We start from the raw sequence: 20,120 nt of genomic DNA on the forward strand, positions 1-20,120 counted from the left end.
TAAATGTTCTTAGTTAAAAATAGAATTACCTGATCAATTTACGTGAGTCTCGGAATATGACATATTCGTTCCTCCTTGACGGATAGGTAGATTTTTTTTTCTATAATTTGGTTTAATTAATTAGTTTTGAATTCTCGACTTACACCGATTTTTGTATTTTTTTTCTATAACATGAAAACAATTGAAATATGTTTAAATGTTGTTAGGGCAGTTTTTTTTTGTTTTTTTTTTCAGAGTTATAAAAAATTTTAAACGCATTTTAACAATTTCTCACACAAAAACGCTGAAAGTATGATAGACAAAAAAAAAATAAATAAAAACAATAGAAAGAAATAGAAGAGCGTCAGTCAAGGGAGGTAATTTTGTACTAAAATTCCCCCCTTTTTTAAGAGAAGCCATTCTTAGTTTGGATTGTCTGAAAGAAAATGTTTCGCCAAAAGTTTATTGGATTGATTTTAAACATCGAAAATGTCTTCCTTTAAATCAAATACATAATCGGAAATAAGAAAAAAACTGGATAAAAAAAAAGTAAGTAATTTTATGACTTTTACGATATTATTTGGAATGTAAAAAGAATTGATCAAAGATTTATCGAAAAAGTTCACGGTATTTTGAATTTGAATATTTCATTTTATAATCTAAAAATGATTTTTTTATCATATAAAAACATGTTTAAATAGAGTTTAGGCATTTTTTTTTTTTTTTTTTTTTTTTTTACAGAATTCAAATTACAACGCATTTGAACAAATTCTGGATTATGGATAAACAAAAGCGTTCGTATTCTTTTGTTATGGCTTGTATATGCTGCTACTAAGCCACGCATCTTTTTCTTCAAATGTATGGTGGACCAATAGTGTAATAAATTCAGACTTGAAAAAAAATTCAGTTTTAAATTTTATTAAATTATTAAGATTTTTTTTTTTTTTTTAAATCTATTCATATTTATTTTGAATTAATTTTTATCAACTTTAAAAAACACATTTCTGTCACCAATTTATGAACTTTTCCCCTAATCTTTATAAATTTTAAGACTGAGTTTTTTAATTTATTAATATTTTTTCGGTGCAAGCTTACCCTAAATAATAATAATAATAATAATATTTTTATGATGTATGTAACGGAATGATGATGACATATTCCAAAAATCACGTAAATTGATCAAGTGGCTTTAATTTTAAGTAAGAAAATCAAGTTTTATGAGTAAGCAAAAAGAGACTGTCTCGAATCGCTATCTTGAAAGATAATTCCACATTGTGAGTCTATTATAGTACTGTGTTTTGCCATTTTTTTAAAATCGTATTAATTAATTAGTGAATTTATTAAATCGTAAGATGAATTTACAAAATAATTGACAACACCCCACAAGAAGGTTTTGTTAACTATTCTACACCTTTACCTTACAAGTTAAACAATAAATTTGAGAAACTCAAACTTTTGTCGGGAATTATATTACAAATGAAATTTAATATCAGGAACTGAATTTGAAAAAAAAAAACAATGTTTACTGCGGATATGAATCAGTCGTGTTTCTGGTTTGCCCAAAAATTATTTATTTCTTTTATTTATATGGTCCATCAAATAGTTATTAATAAATGTCCATCAAATAGTTATTAATAAATGTTTATCAAATAGTTATTAATAAATGTTTATCAAATAGTTATTAATAAATGTTTATCAAATAGTTATTAATAAATGTCCATCAAATAGTTATTAATAAATGTCCATCAAATGGTTATTAATAAATGTCCATCAAATGGTTATTAATAAATGTCCATCAAATAGTTATTAATAAATGTCCATCAAATAGTTATTAATAAATGTCCATCAAATAGTTATTAATAAATGTCCATCAAATAGTTATTAATAAATGTCCATCAAATAGTTATTAATAAATGTTTATCAAGCTAAGAAAACTAAAATTAAAAAAACAAACAATTAAAACAAAACTTGTGTGTATACATTTTGACCGGTGCTCAGCAAAAAATGACGCAGATAAAAATCATTGTTTTTTTTTCATATGGAGAAAATTCTGAGTATTATTTGCCCTTCGTATGTGCTTTTTTCTTTTTTGATTTTAATTTGTTTCACGTTTGTTTATGTTTGTACGTTTGGAATAAAGTTTCTTTGTCTAAATTTACAAACACTTTGAAAATAGAAAAAAAAAAACTAAAAAGATCCATGGTGGACTAAATTTTCTTCTGATTAAACACTGAGTTTGTCTTTTTTCCAATTTTGCTGATAACCTTTTTTATTTGCTGAGAGGTCTTTCTTGATTTGGCTCAGCCATATTCTCTAATAATAATAATAATAATAATAATAATAATGGCAAGCAAACTACGAAAGATTAATGCAAGCAACAGTAAACGTAGTCACTAGTTTTGTCTTTTCTGCGCTAGCCTCTCGAACCAAAGGTTCTCAAGTCCTTTGCCACCCTTACTCAAGGCACGCTTCTATGCTGGTCTATCTTCGGCTAGCTCCTCCCACACATTCACATCAATGCCAAGAGCGATCAAATCCCATTTGGCCATGTCTTTAAAACGCAGCACCGGGCGACCGCGGCTTCTTGTTCCATTTGCCAGTTCGCTGTAGAGGATATCCTTAGGAAGACTGCCATTGGGCATTCTGCGCAGGTGTCCAAGCCAGTGCGATCATCGGATCTTGAGTGTCTGGAACAAGGAGCGGCTGCCGTCACGTCTTAGCATCTCTTCATTGGTGATTCCATCCCACCAATTGATGCCCATTATATGTCGTAAGCATCGGAGATGGTAGACATTCAGTCTTTTCTTGTGACGAGCATACGTGGTTCAAGTCTCTGCTCCATACAGTAGGGTACTCAGAAGACAGCATTCGTAGATGCGGCATTTTGTGCGAGAAGTGAGGTATTTATTGAACCATGCTCTTTCACATGCTCTACCTATGCGTGTTTGTAGCTCCTGTTCAATGGATACTCCCTTGTTGATGTAGCAATACACATGAAAAAATTGAAATAGCTTGAAATATTTCAATATTGGTATGCATAGAAAGAGCTTGATGAGCTAAGAAAGAATCTTTTTAAATTTTTTAAATCTGATTAAAATTAAGGAAGTTATGGCTATTTTTGTGCCTCACACGTTTGGATATTTTTCCCTCTTTAAGACCATATGCGTTTCGTCACATTTTTTACACTACTTTTTCAGTAAAAATGTCATATCTTTGTTAAAACACAAGACTAAGAAATGAAATTTACCATATAAGTGTATTTTTGTACAAGGAATCAGAATATGCAACTGAAAATCTCCCAAAGTTTATGGTTTCCAAATAATCTGCAGTAAATGTGCATAAATATGCAGCAATTCCTTAAAAATGCCATGTATCCATAAACAGAAAAGAAGTCGGAGAACTCAAAGTTGAATTGTAATGTGCTTTATGTACAAAAAACTTAAATCTAAACATAAGACCATTTAAAAATGAATATATTGCAATATTTCTTTGGTATTATTGTAGATTAACACCTTCTGTTTAACCCCACTCAACTCCTTCTGACCACCCCTCCAAAATGTGATTCTACCTTTTTAGGAAATTATGTATAAAATGCCATGAAAAACTTTAATGAAAGAAACAAATTATTTTAGAATTGAATGTAAAATAATTTCCTAATATAGGTCATTCTAGCATTTTAGGGCAGTTAACTGTTTTTTTTTTCTATGGGAAAATATGCATGCTTTTTTTTTTTTTTTTTTTTTTAAGATGATTATGTGTAGTTTTAAGAGGGTTTCTATGCAATGAGAATATGGGGAGGGTTGCCATTCGGACTTTGAATTAATTGTAGGGCTAAGGAAAATTATGTGTGAACATACTGAAAACTTGACAGAGACAAAGCTAACAAAAACAATATTAGAGGGGGGAGCGGTTAGTTTCACAAAAATTTAATGTAAAATAATTCACCATTTCCTGGCCATTCTAGCATTTTAGGACAGTTAACCAATTTATTTTTATGTGTATTTTTCTTTAAGGAAGGATCTAGTTTTTGCTTGTTTGTTTTAGATGCTTGTATGTGGCTTACAGAGGTATTTTGTTGGGGGGCTTGCCACTCGAACTTAGTGTTAGGGTTAAAGAGTGTTTTAGGAGGAGACTTGCCACACATAATTTGGATTAGAGGTGAAGTTAAGAGAGCTTTTTTTTCAAAAAGAGCGTTCAAAAATTTGTTGATTTCTATTTTCGAGGTTGAAGGTGTTAATTCCATAGGCCGTTTATACTACGCTGGAGCAGGTTGTAAAAATATCTTTCGCTTAATGTGTAGAAAAAAAAAAATAACGAAATAAAAAGCTTCCTAATTGTAGTTTGATGTGTTTTCTAACTGCTTTTAAAATTTCAAGAATATTGATATAGATTTTGAGGGTTTGTATTACTATACACATAGATTCGAAAAAGTTGTCAAAAAAACAAATATATAACAAATAAATGTTATCAAAAGCAAGTTACTTTTCTACCTAACTGGATAATTTTTTTGTGTTTTTATTTAATGTAACATGTTTATTCAGCTTGAAAACAGTGTTTACCGATGTTTTGGAAAATTTAAAATGGCGCCCGACTCTCTTGAAACGGTAAGTTTGGGGAAAAGAGTTAAAAATAAAAAAGTAGACAAAATACTGCTAGAAACTCGCTCAATATATGTTACCGTGACATAGGCTGACATATATTCGGTGAGTTTTTAACAGTATTTTGTATAGTTTTTTTTATTTTTAACTCCTTTTCTCAAACTTACCGTGTCAAAGAGAGTCGGGCCGGGCGCCATTTTTAATTTTCCACGGTAAACACTGTATTTTTTTCGAGCTGAATAAACATGTTACATTGAATGAAAACACAAAAAATATATCCAGTTTGGTAGAAAAGTAACTTATCTTGCCTTTGATAACATTTATTTGTTATATATTGGTTTTGTTACAACTTTTTCGAATCTATGTATAAACGAGATTTTGATACTTATTTTGATTTTGAAAAAAAAAACATTTGTGGCTGTTCGCAATAAAACATTGTTTTAATTCGCTGTTCAAAACTAATTTAAAGAATAAAAGTGCATGCAAGCTATATATCTACAAAAGTTTTTGTTTTTTTAACCATGTTTTTAAATTTGACGAGATTTGTGAGAAATTGCAACAGATTTATAATGCCGAATTGGTTAGGATTGTTGTTATTATATATTCTGAAAACCGAATAGTTCTAAACTAATGTTATTCTGATAACAAAATAGCTCTAATTAAACATAAGAACATTTATATTCATATTTTCATGTTTTTCTTAATTCGTTCTTGAATAAAAATTAAAGAACGCGTGTTTGTTTACAACTGTGCTATCGCTGATTCTACAGGCTGGAGCTGCTGCTGCTGCTGCTTAAACTTCATTTGACCAAATTCGATAAATAGAAAAAAAAATTTTTTTCGGGTAGGTCCTTTTAAATTATCAATTACCGCGGTCCTATTCAACATAAAACAATACTTTTAATTGATAAAGATAGTAAAAAGATTGATTTACTTACTACTGGGTGTCCGAAGAATTTTTTTTTCAAAATGTTCAATACTCGTCATATTAAAGTCTTATTTTTAACACGACAAACAAAGAAATGGTCAAAAATATTTCGGACACTTGACAGTATTAAGATTAACACCTCTTCTAATTGGTTCCCAAATTTCATGACGAAATTCTTCATACAATCACGGTACGGACCTTTAGAAAACAGGGGGGGTCATTACAAAACCTTACCGAAAACGCCATTTTATGACGTTCACATTTTTATCACTTTATTTGCTTAAAACTCTTAAAATATATAATGTACATTCATATTTATTAATTCATTTGAAAGTATATTCATTTCCGAACAAAACAGTAGTAATTTGAAGACTTGAAGTGCTTTGGTTTAAAAAATATGGCTATTTTAGTAGAACTACCTTGAAATCTGTGATTATCCAAAGCGTTTTTTCGTCCGTGTGTATTACTAGTTGATGTTGGATCCAAGATATGCAAACTTTGTGACAGTCTCTAGTTCATGGCCATTGATGGTGATTGCTGATGTGTCACCCTGGGGCATCACGACTGTCTTCTTCACTGATTACCAGTGCAAACTCCGCACAAGCAGCGCTTAATTTGTCAAGCAAAGTCCATGGAGTCCACTTGCAGAGTGCGAGACTAATGCAGCATCATCTGCACACAACAGCTCAAGTATTAGGACTCTTCAAATCTTGGTTTTGGTGCATAGGCTATGACCTTCACCTTCACCGAGGTGTACGACTTATATGATCTTCACCGAGGTGCGCAACTTGACACAAAAAAAAACAGCCTCTTAATCACCTGCTAACGCACGCATCACTGTAACGTCCAATGACAACAACAACAACAACCTTCTCACTCAACCTGCCTTTTATACCACTATCTCAATCCCTCCTCTTGTGCATGCACCCGTAGATTCCTGACAACCTCGAGACTTCCACTTATAAAAACCCAAGTTTTGTTTTCGCGCATGCCTACACAAGGCGCAAACACGTGGGCGTTTGTTTTGTTGGTAAGTACTACATAGGCAAGCTGTTAAAAAATTTGTGGTTCAGAAGAACTGAGAAGAAGATGCCAAACAGTGTGGGAGCCAATACACAACCTTGCTTGACTCCACTGCACATGGGGAAGTTGTCAGACATGTCACCCTCGAAGAAGACTGCAGCTGTCATGTTGTCATGGAGCGACCTTATCAAACTAAGAAGAGTTGGTGGACAGCCCAACTTTTGTAGGATGGCAAACAGACCATCTCTACTGACCATGTCAAAAGCTTTCGTGAGGTTCACAAATGCAATATGAAGAAGTCTACATTGTTTTCTGTATTTTTCCTGGATTTGACGCACTGAAAATATCATGTCCGTGGTTGAGCACCCACTGCGGAGGCTGCATTGCGATTCTGGATAAACATGGTTTGCAATCTGCTTGAGCCTTGGAAGGAGCACTCTGGCAAAGACTTTGCCGGTGACACTGAGTAAAGATATACCACGGTAGTTATCGCAATCTCCTTTGTCTCCTTTCTTGAATAAAGTGACAATTTTAGCATCTTTCATAGCTGTTGGAAATTTTCCGTTGCACCAACTGGTGCAGAGGAGGTTGTACAAGTGCGTCAGCAGAAACTTATCATACTTGAGCAGGTCTGCTGGAATCTCGTTGGTACCTGGAGCCTTCCTTACATTTGTGTGTTGGAGAGCTACTTCGAGTTCTGACATAGTTGGAATGTTGTCCAGTTCGACTGGGGTGTCAAAGTTCGGAGTGGAATTTAAAGCTGTGATTGTGATGTTGCATGGTTCACCATATAGTACAGAGTAGTGTTCCACCCAGCATTCAAGCTGCTTTGTAGGATCAGTGATGAGCTCCTCTGTAGTAGATTTAAAAGGGCAAACTTTCTTTGCACTTGGTCCAGTTGCCTTGCGGAGTCCATGGTACATCACACGTAGTTTACCGCAGTCAGCAGCAGTCTGGATTTCATTGCACAGGTTGTTCCAATAGTTGTTTGCATAGTGCCAAGCAGCTTTCTGGAATTGACTGCGAGCCTTTTTCAGCTTGGACAGGGTGCTATGTGTCGGCCTGCTCACCTAGTTCTTGTGAGCATCGTTTTTGGACAGTAGTAGAGGTTCTAAGATTTCTGCATTCTCAGCCATCCAGTCTTCGCAAGGCGACCGCTTGGTCCCAAAGGATGTGACTGCAGCGTCATGCATCGCAGTTTGCAGGATTTCCCAGGATTTATCCAGGTTCACTGCTTCCCCTAGTGCAGAATTTCTCAGCTTATTTTCGAGTGCAGTGCGAAACGCACTGATGTTGTCATTGTTCTTCATGGCAGCCGTGTTGAGACTACAATGTGGTCTTGGCTTATGTGGTGCAGGTTTCTTGTTCGGGAGATCGAGTTGTGTCAGCACGAGTGAGTGGTCGGTATCACCATTAGCAGGGTGGTATGTTCTTGAACGTTTAACAAAACCGATGTCTCTTTTTCTACACAATGTAAGATCCAATTGGTGCCAATGTTTGGAACGAGGGTGTCTCCAATGTGACACAATGACACATTTTCTGTTTGAACCAGGTGTTTGCAATACGGAGTTCCTGTTGACTACAGAGCTCCAGAGTTCGTAGACCATTTTCATTTACCAGTACCGAAGTGACCAATTATGTCAGGCCAGGCAGTATGGTTTGCACCAACTCTGGCGTTGAAGTCTCCGAGTATTAGGAGGTGATCACTGGCTGGAATCCTGCTCAGTATTTCATTGAGACAGTCGTAGAATTCATCCTTCACATGATCTTCCCTAGGCAGTACTGGCACATAGACGCTGATGAGGTATACTGGTGTATTGATGCAGTTGATCTTCAGTGTCATAATTCTCTCTGAAATGCTGACTGGAGTGTTGACATGTTCTCTGAGTAATTTGTTTGTCACTGCGAAACCTACTCCATGGATGCGATGTTCCTCTTCTGCTTTGCCAGTCCAGAAGAAAGTGTACTTTGTTCTGAGATGGAGCCAGTTCCAGCCAATCTGATCTCCTGTAGAGTGACAATGTCGACAGACAGCTTGGCAAGTTCATAATCAAGTAATGCGGTCTTACGAGGCAGACCTTGTGCATGAAAGTTGAGATCCGGATCATGCGTGAAACCCAGGTACAGTGTACGAATGTTCCAACTTCCGAGTCGGAGAGTAGTCTTTTAATTGAGATTTGTAACAGGTGAATGATTTACATCTGTGATTGTCTGACCACCCCATCAAAGTGGCGGACGTGACGGGGTACACCTTACTGACCAGGGACTGCCTGGTTTAAGGTGGGCGGTAGCCACCCACTGGGGCTACTGTTGCAGAGGATCTGAAGCGCCTGGTCGCAACGTCAATTTGACCGGACTTTTAACTTGTAACTATAGTCCACTGTTGCGAGAGCCTGAGCAAAGAAATTTGTGTGTTGCCCAAGCAGCATGAGTGGAACTTGACCAGAGCCGGTAGAACGCAAGGAAAGAGAAGGTCGATATGTTGGTACCGACTCTGGCTGCAGGAGATGGCCCTTGGTTCATAAGAAGCTCATCAGATCTTTGATAGGTCTTGTTTTTGGTCCAGCTGGGTGTCCCCACACCCTCCTTACCCAGGTTACCCCAAGTGGGGGGGGGGGTGCAGTTTAGTCATCGACGACCCGACCATGAGGCAGCTACCATTGGGTTACATGGTACCAGTGGAAGTCTAAGACTCAGCTGACTAAAAATAATAATAATAATAATAATAATAACAAATAAGTAATCACTACCCATTCTGCACCTACCTATATAACCATGAGGCAGCTACCATTGGGTTACATGGTACCAGTGGAAGTCTAAGACTCAGCTGACTAATAATAATAATATTAATAATAATAATAATAATAATAATAACAAATAAGTAATCACTACCCATTCTGCACCTACCTATATAACCAATATTAAATGAAATAGAATTAACTAAAAATACGCCCAAGTCAACAATAACAATTCCAGCAAAAGCGTCACTGACCAGAAAAGATTGTGAAAATCTGGAGAAAATTGCAAATAAACTAAAAAATGTTCAACTTTCTCTGATGAAGTGTCTCTTCACAATATTATCATCAATGTCAATGCAAATAAGGATGTGAATATCCATGACCTGTTTATCATTGGCAAAGAAATAGTGGAAATAATGGAGAATCAATCACTGTTCCATTTTGTACAAGCGGTCTATGAAAGCCAAGTCCCTGGCATCTAGTGTGGCAGTTTATGTTGCTAAAGACAAGACAATAAATTCCACTCTTTTATTCCAAAGGTTTCTTGTGTTACAACCTGCTGATCTTCACCTGATGACGTCACGGCCTATGAACTTTGAGGTGACGGCCTATGAACTTCCACCATCCTTTTTTTAATCAAAGCATCTGTTATGCATAAAAACAAAGCATAACTCAAGGATGTACCAGAAGTGAAACATAACATTCTTGATGGAGGTTCTCTTCTCTATCGACTGAAGTGATCAGAAGGAAAGACATTGTTCAGTCATTGACGATTATGCATCTTTCACAGTAAAGCATTATTGTAAGTGTGTGATAGTATCTGATTGTCCAAACAGTAAGGACATTACTCGTCAGAAACGACACCAACATCGAACAAGTAACAAAGTAAACATTGCTGAAGGAACAAATTTTTTCAGAAAAAGGAGAATTTCCTTTCAAATGTGGAAAACAGTATCTTCTCAATCTCATTTTACAATACAGGAAGGTCAAAGGTTGCCACGTAATACAATCAAAAGGAATTGAAGATTGTTAAGGCAGCAGTGTCAATATCATCCAACAAAGATACTAGTATCATTGGCAAAGATACAGATCTACTGATGTTGTTGCTTCATCACACATAAACCAGCAATGACAACAAGCTTGCTTTCTACTCAGAGAAAAGGATTCCTCTAACATTATACGACATTAAGATTATGAAGAAGTTGCATCAATACAATGTCTGCATCAGCCTTCTCTTCCTGCATGACTTCACCAGATGCAATACCACTTCCACAGTTTTTGGAATCGGAAATAATCCACTCTTTTTTTTTTTTACAAAGTGATCACCACTTATCAAGGCCCGGAAGCCACTCAGGGATAAGGGTTATTGCAAGTACATTACGTTAGTGTGGAGATTTGATGAAGTGTTTAATTAGGGGGGGGCGGTTCATTAGGAATTTGTTAACATTGGACTTGAAGACATCCAAGTTGTAGTCCAGAGGGAAGCAGACGGACGGAACAGAGTTCCACAGGCGTGCAGTTCTAAGAAAGAAGCTTTGTTCATGGAATCTGCGTTTTGATTTAGGAACAGATATAGAGTGGGGGAAATTTTTCACAGTGGATTCAGCTAGACGGGTGTTTTTCGTGAAAGATTGGCGAGGGGGGACCAGGGATTGGAGTTCAGACGAGCACCTGCCATGAAAATAACGATAAAACAAGGATAGGCTCGACACGTCTCTTCTGTGGGAGAGAGGTTGCAGGGTAGAGAAAAGGGCATCCCCCACTAAGCCACGAAGTCTATTTTGTACTCTGTCAAGGCATGATAGGCTGTTTTTGGCAGCTCCTGCCCAGATATGGCAACAGTATTCCATCCTTGGACGTACTTGGCTTTTATATAGATAGAGAATTGCATCAGTAGTGAGATATCTTCTGGAGCGGTAGAAGGATCCCACTATCTTTCCAGCGACCTTGGCAACAGACTTGATGTACGTGTTCCATTTCAGATCAGGAGTAAAGGTCAAACCCAGAAGCTTGTCAAAACACGGGGCCTCACCCAGATGAGAGCCATCCATCACAATTGATGCCAGCTGGGGATCAGAGCGCTGATGATGTAAGGATAGGAGTTTGGTTTTGGATGCATTAAAGGTAACCATCCACATCTTCCCCCACTGAACCACGCGCTTGAGATCAGAGGAGAGAGAATCAGAGAGAACTTTGTCATTTACAGCCTTTGATGTGTTGCCGTAGATGGTCGTGTCATCAGCATAGATGTCAACGAATGATTTAAGTATGTGTTTAGGGAGGTCATTGATGTAGATCAGGAAGAGAGTTGGGCCCAGGATTGACCCCTGAGGGACTCCAGCATTTATATTGCAGGCCTCCGATTTTTGTCCATCTACCACTACTCTTATGAACCTATGGGAGAGAAATGATTTAATGATTGAGAAAACATTTCCAGTTATACCGTAGCTGGAAATCTTGTGAAGTAGACCCTTATGACATACCTTGTCGAAGGCCTTTGATATGTCAAGAGCAATTGCCCTAGAAAGGAAGCCTTTGTCAAGAGATTCACTAATCCTGTGGGATATAACCGTCAGCACATCTGCGGTAGATCTTGCAGAGCGGAAACCATATTGTGTGTCACTAAGAAGGTTATTCCTGCTGAGGTGGTTGACTATTTCTCTATTTAATATGGATTCCAGCAACTTACTCATAACACACAGGAGACTTATTGGTCTGTATTGAGAGGGAGAGGACTTATCACCTGAATTTTTAAATACAGGGCAAACTGATGAGGTTTTCCAGGGGGTGGGAAAGCACTTCTCCTTAAGGCAGCGCTTAAATAGTTTCGTAAGTATGGGAGCAAGTTCTGGTTGAAGCTTTTTTAACACTATAATTGGGATGCCATCAGGGCCAGTTGCTTTACTGGAATCTAGGTTTTTTATTAGCTTGGCGACCTCATGCACGGATATTTGTATGTTACCTAGCTTGTTCTGTGTTATAGGAGGAAATATGGGGAGTTGATGGCCTTCGTCGCATAGGGTAGAATTATAAAGAGCTAGTGTAAGATAGAATTATAAAGAGCTAGTGTAAGATGTTTTCCACACCAAAGAAAAACATAGCTTAGATTGAAGACGATTTCTGTAAATGAGGATTTGATGAGAGACTCTGTCTTGAAGACCTGGTCTAAGATATTTTCCACACCAACGAAAAACATAGGTTAGATTGAGGATGATTGTAAAGTGATGGTGAAATTGTTCAGGGGCAAACCTGATGACAATCTCTCTGAAATGAGGTATTCTAGTCTTTTCTAAAAAGTTAGTTCAGCCAAAAGCTTTGTTCCACCTGAAAGACTGTCACCACCTTCCTCTGCGATGAAGTATCAAGTTATGTTTTGGATGCATAATCGTGAATTGCAGAACTACAGTCACGTTCCAGTAATGATTGATACTTCACTTGTGCCAGAAACACTTGTGAAAATAGTTCAGGTAATAATAAAAAAAACATAAAACGCTTTCTTGGAATTTGTTTAGTGTCAAACCGTATTTTAATTGGACTATAATAATGAATGATTGGACTATAATAATGAATGATTGGACTATAATAATGAATGATGGACATGAACACAGATATATTTCATTCCAAGCAAAGCAATTGAATCCACATTCTAAAGTTTGAACATCCAGAAAACAACAATGAGGATCATAGCGATTTGGCCTTGCATAAAAAAGTTTGCTATTCCAGAAACAATTATCAGCATGAACCTCATTCATTTCAAGCAAAACAATTGAATTAACATTCTAAAGTTTGACCAAGTGTTAATTCTGGACATCTGGACAACAGTGAGGATGATTGCGACTTAGCATTGCATAAAACTTAAGAGTAGAGAACCAAAATATATGGGCATGCTCTATGTATATAAAACAATAAAATATATATGGACATGCTCTATGTATATAAAACAATAAAAAATATATGGACATGCTCTATGTATATAAAACAATAAAAAATATATGGACATGCTCTATGTATATAAAACAATAAAATATATATGGACATGCTCTATGTATATAAAACAGTAAAAAAGATATGAACATGCTCTATGTATAAAAACAATAAAATATATATGGACATGCTCTATGTATATAAAACAGTAAAAAAATATATGGACATGCTCTATGTATAAAAACAATAAAATATATATGGACATGCTCTATGTATAAAAACAATAAAAAATATATGGACATGCTCTATGTATAAAAACAATAAAATATATATGGACATGCTCTATGTATAAAAACAATAAAATATATATGAACATGCTCTATGTATATAAAACAATAAAAAATATATGGACATGCTCTATGTATAAAAACAATAAAAAATATATGGACATGCTCTATGTATAAAAACAATAAAAAATATATGGACATGCTCTATGTATAAAAACAATAAAATATATATGGACATGCTCTATGTATAAAAACAATAAAATATATATGAACATGCTCTATGTATATAAAACAATAAAATATATATGGACATGCTCTATGTATATAAAACAACATTTTAGGGATTTATTCTCTTTATTTGATTTGCTTTTATTAATGAAATGAACAGATTCTGTACTCCACTCTTTTGTACAAATGAATGTGAGCAACTTTCAACCTTTACACCATTTTGTAAATAAGCAACATGCTGGCAGAAATGTAGAGTTTGTGCCAATGTTATAATCTGAGGTAAAACTTAGAGGAAATCTTAATGAAATCATATATTTATATCATTTTATGAAGGGCGAAATAGATATTTTACTAGAATACAGAAACAAGTTACAATATTCTTTATAATTATTATTCTTCCAATAATTGAAATAATTATGTTTTCATTAGCAGGACCCATAGAAATTTCACGCTGCATAAGATAAAAACTACTGAGAAATCTTATCATTTAAAGATGTTTGCAAATGACCATTTTGTGATAAAAATATAATATTGGGGTGGGGGGTATATTAAAGCAATTTTAAATCATGACATACGAGAAAAAACATTTGTGAAGTGTGTTGTAAAAATGTCCAACCAATTCTCAGTGTAAATTTTGCTTACACGCATTGAGAACCTCACTTTTGTAAAACTAAGAGCGCTCTGTCTTTTTTACTATTTCAATGATATTTAAACGAACAGTCATGTTTATAAAAAACTCAACATTTTTGGAAAATATTTATTTTTAAGGGAAAACAAAGTTGTTGAGAGTATGCTACAAATACTTTCGAATATTTGTTATGTTAAACATTTAAATGCAAAAACATATTGGATCATAAAATCTCAACTTCCGAAAAAATAAGAGCGTAAAATAAAATCTTCACGTAATTGTAAAGCAACAATAAACTATTATTGTGAATTTTGTGGAAAATCATTTGCCAAATAGAAATTTCATGGAATGAGTAAAATATAGTTAATCAAAAATATTGTTTGAAAAAACTAATAATTTTAATGATATGAACTTTACATATACCAAATAGTAACGTGGTTGCCTTGTAACAATGTTGCATAGTAATGAGCAAGAAAATTACTTAATGAAGAAATGTTGATTATATGTTTTTAATGATTAAGCTAAGTAATAAGCACTAAATTATTTATTGACTTGATTTTATACATATCAGTTGTTTTCATGTAACAATATTGCATTGTAATGTCATTGCATTGCAACATTGTTACAATGCAACAATCTTGCATTGTAACAATGTTGCATTGTAACAACGTTGCATAATAATGAGCAAGAAAATCACTTGAAGGAATATTGTTTATATTTTTTAATCATTAAGCTGTGTAATAAGCACTAAATAGTATCAGATTATTTTATTTCTTGACTTGTTTTAATGCATATTAGTTATTTTTATGTAAAATTTGTATTATTTTTTATTCACAGGTGACAGTTACAGTGGACAACTCATATAATAAACATAAAAATTATGTTTTACTTCTGAATTGAGCTTATCACATTATTCACATTAAAAGAATATAAATAAATCAACTTGCAGAAATAAAACAAAAACTGAAACACATAAATTGTTTTTTTCCGATGTGCATTCAACAAAATGTCTAAAAATGTGTTGCATTTTTATTTAAACAGAAATTTTGAAACATTCAAAACAAATGTAATTCTTGCAAAATTCTTAGCTTAAAATTTTCAAAGGAGATAAATATTAAAATTTTCAAAGGAGATAAATATTAAAATTTTCAAAGGAGATAAATATTAAAATTTTCAAAGGAGATAAATATTAAAATTCGAAATAAACTAAGGAAGGCCTTATTCTTGTTAATCTTAGTTTTCTGTGTTTACCACGAAATTTAAAACAAGATAAAGAAGTTCATTTTTATAAACGACTCAATATTTTCGCAAAATATTTACTTGAAACGAAGGAGAAAGTTGCTTAAAAGTGTGTTACAAAACTTTCAAGTATTTCTTCTAAAAATATTTAAATACAAAAACACATTGGATCATAAAATTCTGAAGTAATAAAAGTAAAAAATCATCTCCAAATAATTGTAAACAATAAATTCTTATTGTGAAGTTTGTGGAAAATTATTTGCAAAATATTTTGATGTTTAAGTCCACATGAAAACACACACTTAGGAAAAACTTTATTGAAGTGTGTGGAAGACCATGTTCAACCAGTTCTATATACAAAAACATTTTTTTAAAAAACGTCATTGTTGAACACTCTAACACATATCACAAAAGATAAACTGTATTTTGAAGCATGTGGAAGACCATGTACAACTAGTTCTGCATGTGAAAACATACTAAAAAGAAACCTCATTCTTGAACACTAACACATATCAAAAACTATTGCGTATTTTGAAGTATGTGGTATAAGATTTTAAAACATGGCTCAAATTAATGTAGATTTGGAAGCAAAGACTTTAGAGTCAATTTATTCCTGTGAAGTGTGTGGTATGACATCTTCAAATTATTTTGACGCCAAAAAGCACCTGCGAACACACACAGAAGAAAAACCTTTTTCTTGTAGAATCTGTGGCGAAACATTTACACAACAATCTAATGTTAAGATACACATGCGAAGAATACACACTGGGGAGAAACCTTATTCATGTAAAGTTTGTTATAAAGCATTTGCAGCAAAGGCTGACTTAAACTCACACATGAGAACACACACTGGAATAAAGCCTTATTCTTGTGATGTATGTGGCAAAAAATTTACAAGAAAATTTGATGTTGTCAGGCACACACGAAGGAGACACACTGGAGAGAAACCTTATTCATGTAAATTTTGTGATAAAGTTTTTGCAACAAATGCTGACTTCAAATTACACATAAGAAGACACACTGGAGAGACAGCTTTTTCATGTGAAGTCTGTGGCAAAGCATTTACACAAAAATCTCATGTTATGACACACCTCCGAAGAATACATACTGGAGAGAAACCTTATTCATGTAACGTTTGTGATAAAGCATTTGCAGCAAATATTGACTTAAAATTACACATGAGAACACACACTGGAGAGAAACTTTTTTCTTGTGAAGTTTGTGGTAAAGAATTTACAACAAAATCTTATGTCACGACACACATTCGGAGAATACACACGGGAGAAAAACCTTATTCATGTAACATTTGTAATAAAGAATTTGCAGCAAATGCTGACTTAAAATTACACATGAAAAAGCACACCGAAGATACACTTCTTTCTTGTGAAGTGTGTGGCAAAGAATTTATGAGAAAATCGCATCTTACGACACACATTCGAATAATACACACGGGGGAGAAACCTTATTCATGTAACGTTTGTGGAAAAGCATTTGCAGCAAATGCTGGCTTAAAATCACACATACGAACACACACTGAAGAGACGCATTTTTCCTGTGAAGTGTGTGGAGAAGAATTTACAAAAAAATCACAGGTTACGATACACATGCGGAGAATACACACAGGAGAGAAACTATATTCATGTAAAATTTGTGATAAAGAATTTGCAAGAAATAATTTCTTAAAATCACACATGAGATCACACACCGGAGAGAAACCTTTTTCATGTGAAGTCTGTGGAAAAGCATTTACAGAACAATCTAATGTTACAGTACACATGCGAAGAATACACACTGGAGAGAAACCTTATTCATGTAAAGTATGTGATAACTCATTTGTAACAAATGATGACTTAAAATTACACATTAGAATACACACCGGAGAAACACTTTTTCCTTGTGAAGTGTGTGGCAAAAAATTTTCAAGAAAATCTTATGTTACGATACACATGCAAAGAGTACACACTGGAGAGAAACCTTATTCATGTAAAGTTTGTGATCAAGCATTTGCAAGCAATAATGACTTAAAATCACACATGAGAAAACACACTGGAGAGAAACCGTTTTCATGTGAAGTTTGTGGCAAAGCATTTTCACAAAAATCTTCTAATATGGAACACATGCGAAGAATACACACTGGAGAGAAGCCTTATTCATGTAAAGTTTGTGATAAAGCATTTGCAACAAATGCTGACTTAAAATCACACATGCTAAGACACAGGGGAGAGAACTTGAATGCCCACTAGACACTGTCCTCGAGTGTCTAACGTCTCTCTGTACAGGGGTTTGTCAGAACAACCTGGCATGAGGATACTTTTTCCATAGAAGTAAACCCTGACTAAATATTCAAAACCACATAATATTCGCTGCCCAAATAAGATCTCCTCACTATGGCTAACCCATATTAGCTTTTATGAGGAATGGTGCACCTTCTCCAAATGATGTTACCTCAAGTAATAGCACGAAGCTGGATACTCCACACGACTAGATAAATTTTTGTCCTAGAATCCAGTAAGAGCAAGAGACCAAAATGAAAGATATACTACAACGTATAAAAATGTTTAATTGGGGAGAGGAAAATTATGTTCTCAATTTCTTTATAAACTCAGTGTTTGAGAGATAAAGAACTTAAATGAAACGTTCGAATATCTATGTATCTCATATAGAGTTCAAGTGTTAGCCCCAGGTTGTGGGCCCCTTGATTTCTGAGAACTTCGACTGAAGTAAAATAAAACAAAAAAGAGAGAATATCAAGACCTAAAAAATGATCTAAATATGACATGATCTCTGAAAGAAATAAACATTATACTTGTTGTGACGGGAGCAATTGGCCTAATAAAAAAGAACCTTCAAAAATACTTAGAAGCAATCCCTGGAAGACCAAGCTGTAAGGAAATACAGATAGCAGCCATAAAGGGAACAGTGTTTATTCTTAAAAGAGCTCTCGGATATAAATTTAAATTGTAACAGAATTAAGTGTTTGCTTCAGGAGGGAGCCACTTGATCTCTTCAAACTAACAAAAGTAAAATAAAAAAAAGATCTGAGGAGAGATGCAATTTGATGGATCATCAAACATCTAGGAACATGAACAACCACTGATAACATCTACGTTTTTTATGTAAAATGTGTGGCAAAATATTTATGAGAATATTTCATGTTACAATTCACATGCAAAGAATAAACACTGGAAAGAAACTATATGAGAAACCATAGTCATGTAAATATGTATGTATATATATATATGTATATATATGTATATATATGTATATCTATATAAAAATGTAAATTTGGTCCATTAAAAGTGAATAAAACAATATTTCTACGTTACCAATCTATTTGAAATTTTCAGACAACCCATCTTTTGAGTCAAGGTATGTTTTTATGTTATTAAAATAAATTTACCTCGCGAATTATTAAAATATTAAATAAAATATATTTTCGTAAGCCGTTACTGCAAATCTGTTCTGTTGATAAAACTGAACTTCTGGTTCGATTCATTTCACAGCCACGAATTGACGAAAGATTTCATTTTCTGTTTACTCGATAAGTAAAAAAAAAAAACATAATTCATTTGTTTATCTTCCAAATTTTTTAATTTACACATTTTTTCTTTATTATATAAGGCCCAAAAAAAGTTTGTCGCTTGCTTTTGGAGTTTTTTGTTTTTTAAATAACGCTATTAAGAAAGTCATTCTTAACGTGGGAAAGTGAGAATGTTCTGTAACTATTTTATATTTTCACCTAACAATTTAATAAACAAAAGATAGTACTTATGCAGAGAAGGTACCGTGCTGAAATAATATCGTTATTTAGAAAGCTATTCTTAACATGGGGAGGGAGTTTTACATCTATTCTATACTTTCACCTAACAATTTAATAAACAAAAATAGATAGTACATATGCATAGAAAATACCGTGCTGAAATAATGTTATTTAGAAAGACATTCTTAACATGGGGATGATATTTTGTAACTATTCTGTCCTTTCACCTAACAATTTAAAAACAAAACATGGTACTTATGCAGAGAAGCTACCCCGCTGAAATAATGACATTATTATTTAGAAAGCCATTCTTAACATGGGGATAGGGGTGTTTTGTAACTATTCTGGACTTTCACCTAACAATTTATTAAACAAAAGTTAAACTTAAGCAGACAAGGAACAGTATTGAATCATTAACATTATTTAGAAAGCCATTCTTAACATGGGGAGGGAGAATGTTTTCTAACTATTCTGTGCTTTCGGTACTGATGCATAGAGTGATCTGCGCTATTTTTTAAATCACATTTCCATGTTTAATTAAAGTTTTATGATATGTTTTTTATTCAATTGTAAGGTTAAAGTACAGAATAGGTACAAAACCCCCTCCCCATGTTAAGAATGGCTTTTTAAATAATAACGTTATTATTTCAGTAAGGATCACTCTGCATGAATAACGATTAACGTTTTGTGCTTTGCTTTTTTTACCGTATTTTTTTGTTTTTTTTCAAGAAAACCCTGTTTTAACAAAGATTGAAAGTGCACGTTTCTTCTAAAGAAATTGGGTACTC

At 34.1% G+C, this 20,120-nt stretch overlaps 1 protein-coding gene across 1 annotated transcript; it reads left to right on the top strand.

Annotated features, from left to right (window-relative positions):
• The first annotated feature begins 394 nt into the window (after nt 1-394).
• Nucleotides 395-18,785, top strand: LOC145269827 (uncharacterized). Its single transcript, XM_080125543.1, has 2 exons — nt 395-528; nt 15,171-18,785. The coding sequence occupies exon 2, from the start codon at nt 16,133-16,135 to the stop codon at nt 17,813-17,815; it is 1,683 nt and encodes a 560-aa protein (XP_079981669.1). The 5' UTR covers nt 395-528; nt 15,171-16,132; the 3' UTR covers nt 17,816-18,785.
• Nucleotides 18,786-20,120: the final 1,335 nt, after the last annotated feature.

This window comes from Euprymna scolopes, chromosome 45 (assembly GCF_053919585.1).
Source record: "Euprymna scolopes isolate OS-2025 chromosome 45, ASM5391958v1, whole genome shotgun sequence".
Lineage (NCBI taxonomy): Eukaryota > Metazoa > Mollusca > Cephalopoda > Sepiida > Sepiolidae > Euprymna > Euprymna scolopes.

What these genes read in the sequence shown, in the direction of transcription:
- LOC145269827 (XM_080125543.1), top strand. Translation starts at nt 16,133, where the DNA reads ATGGCTCAAATTAATGTAGATTTGGAAGCAAAGACTTTAGAGTCAATT.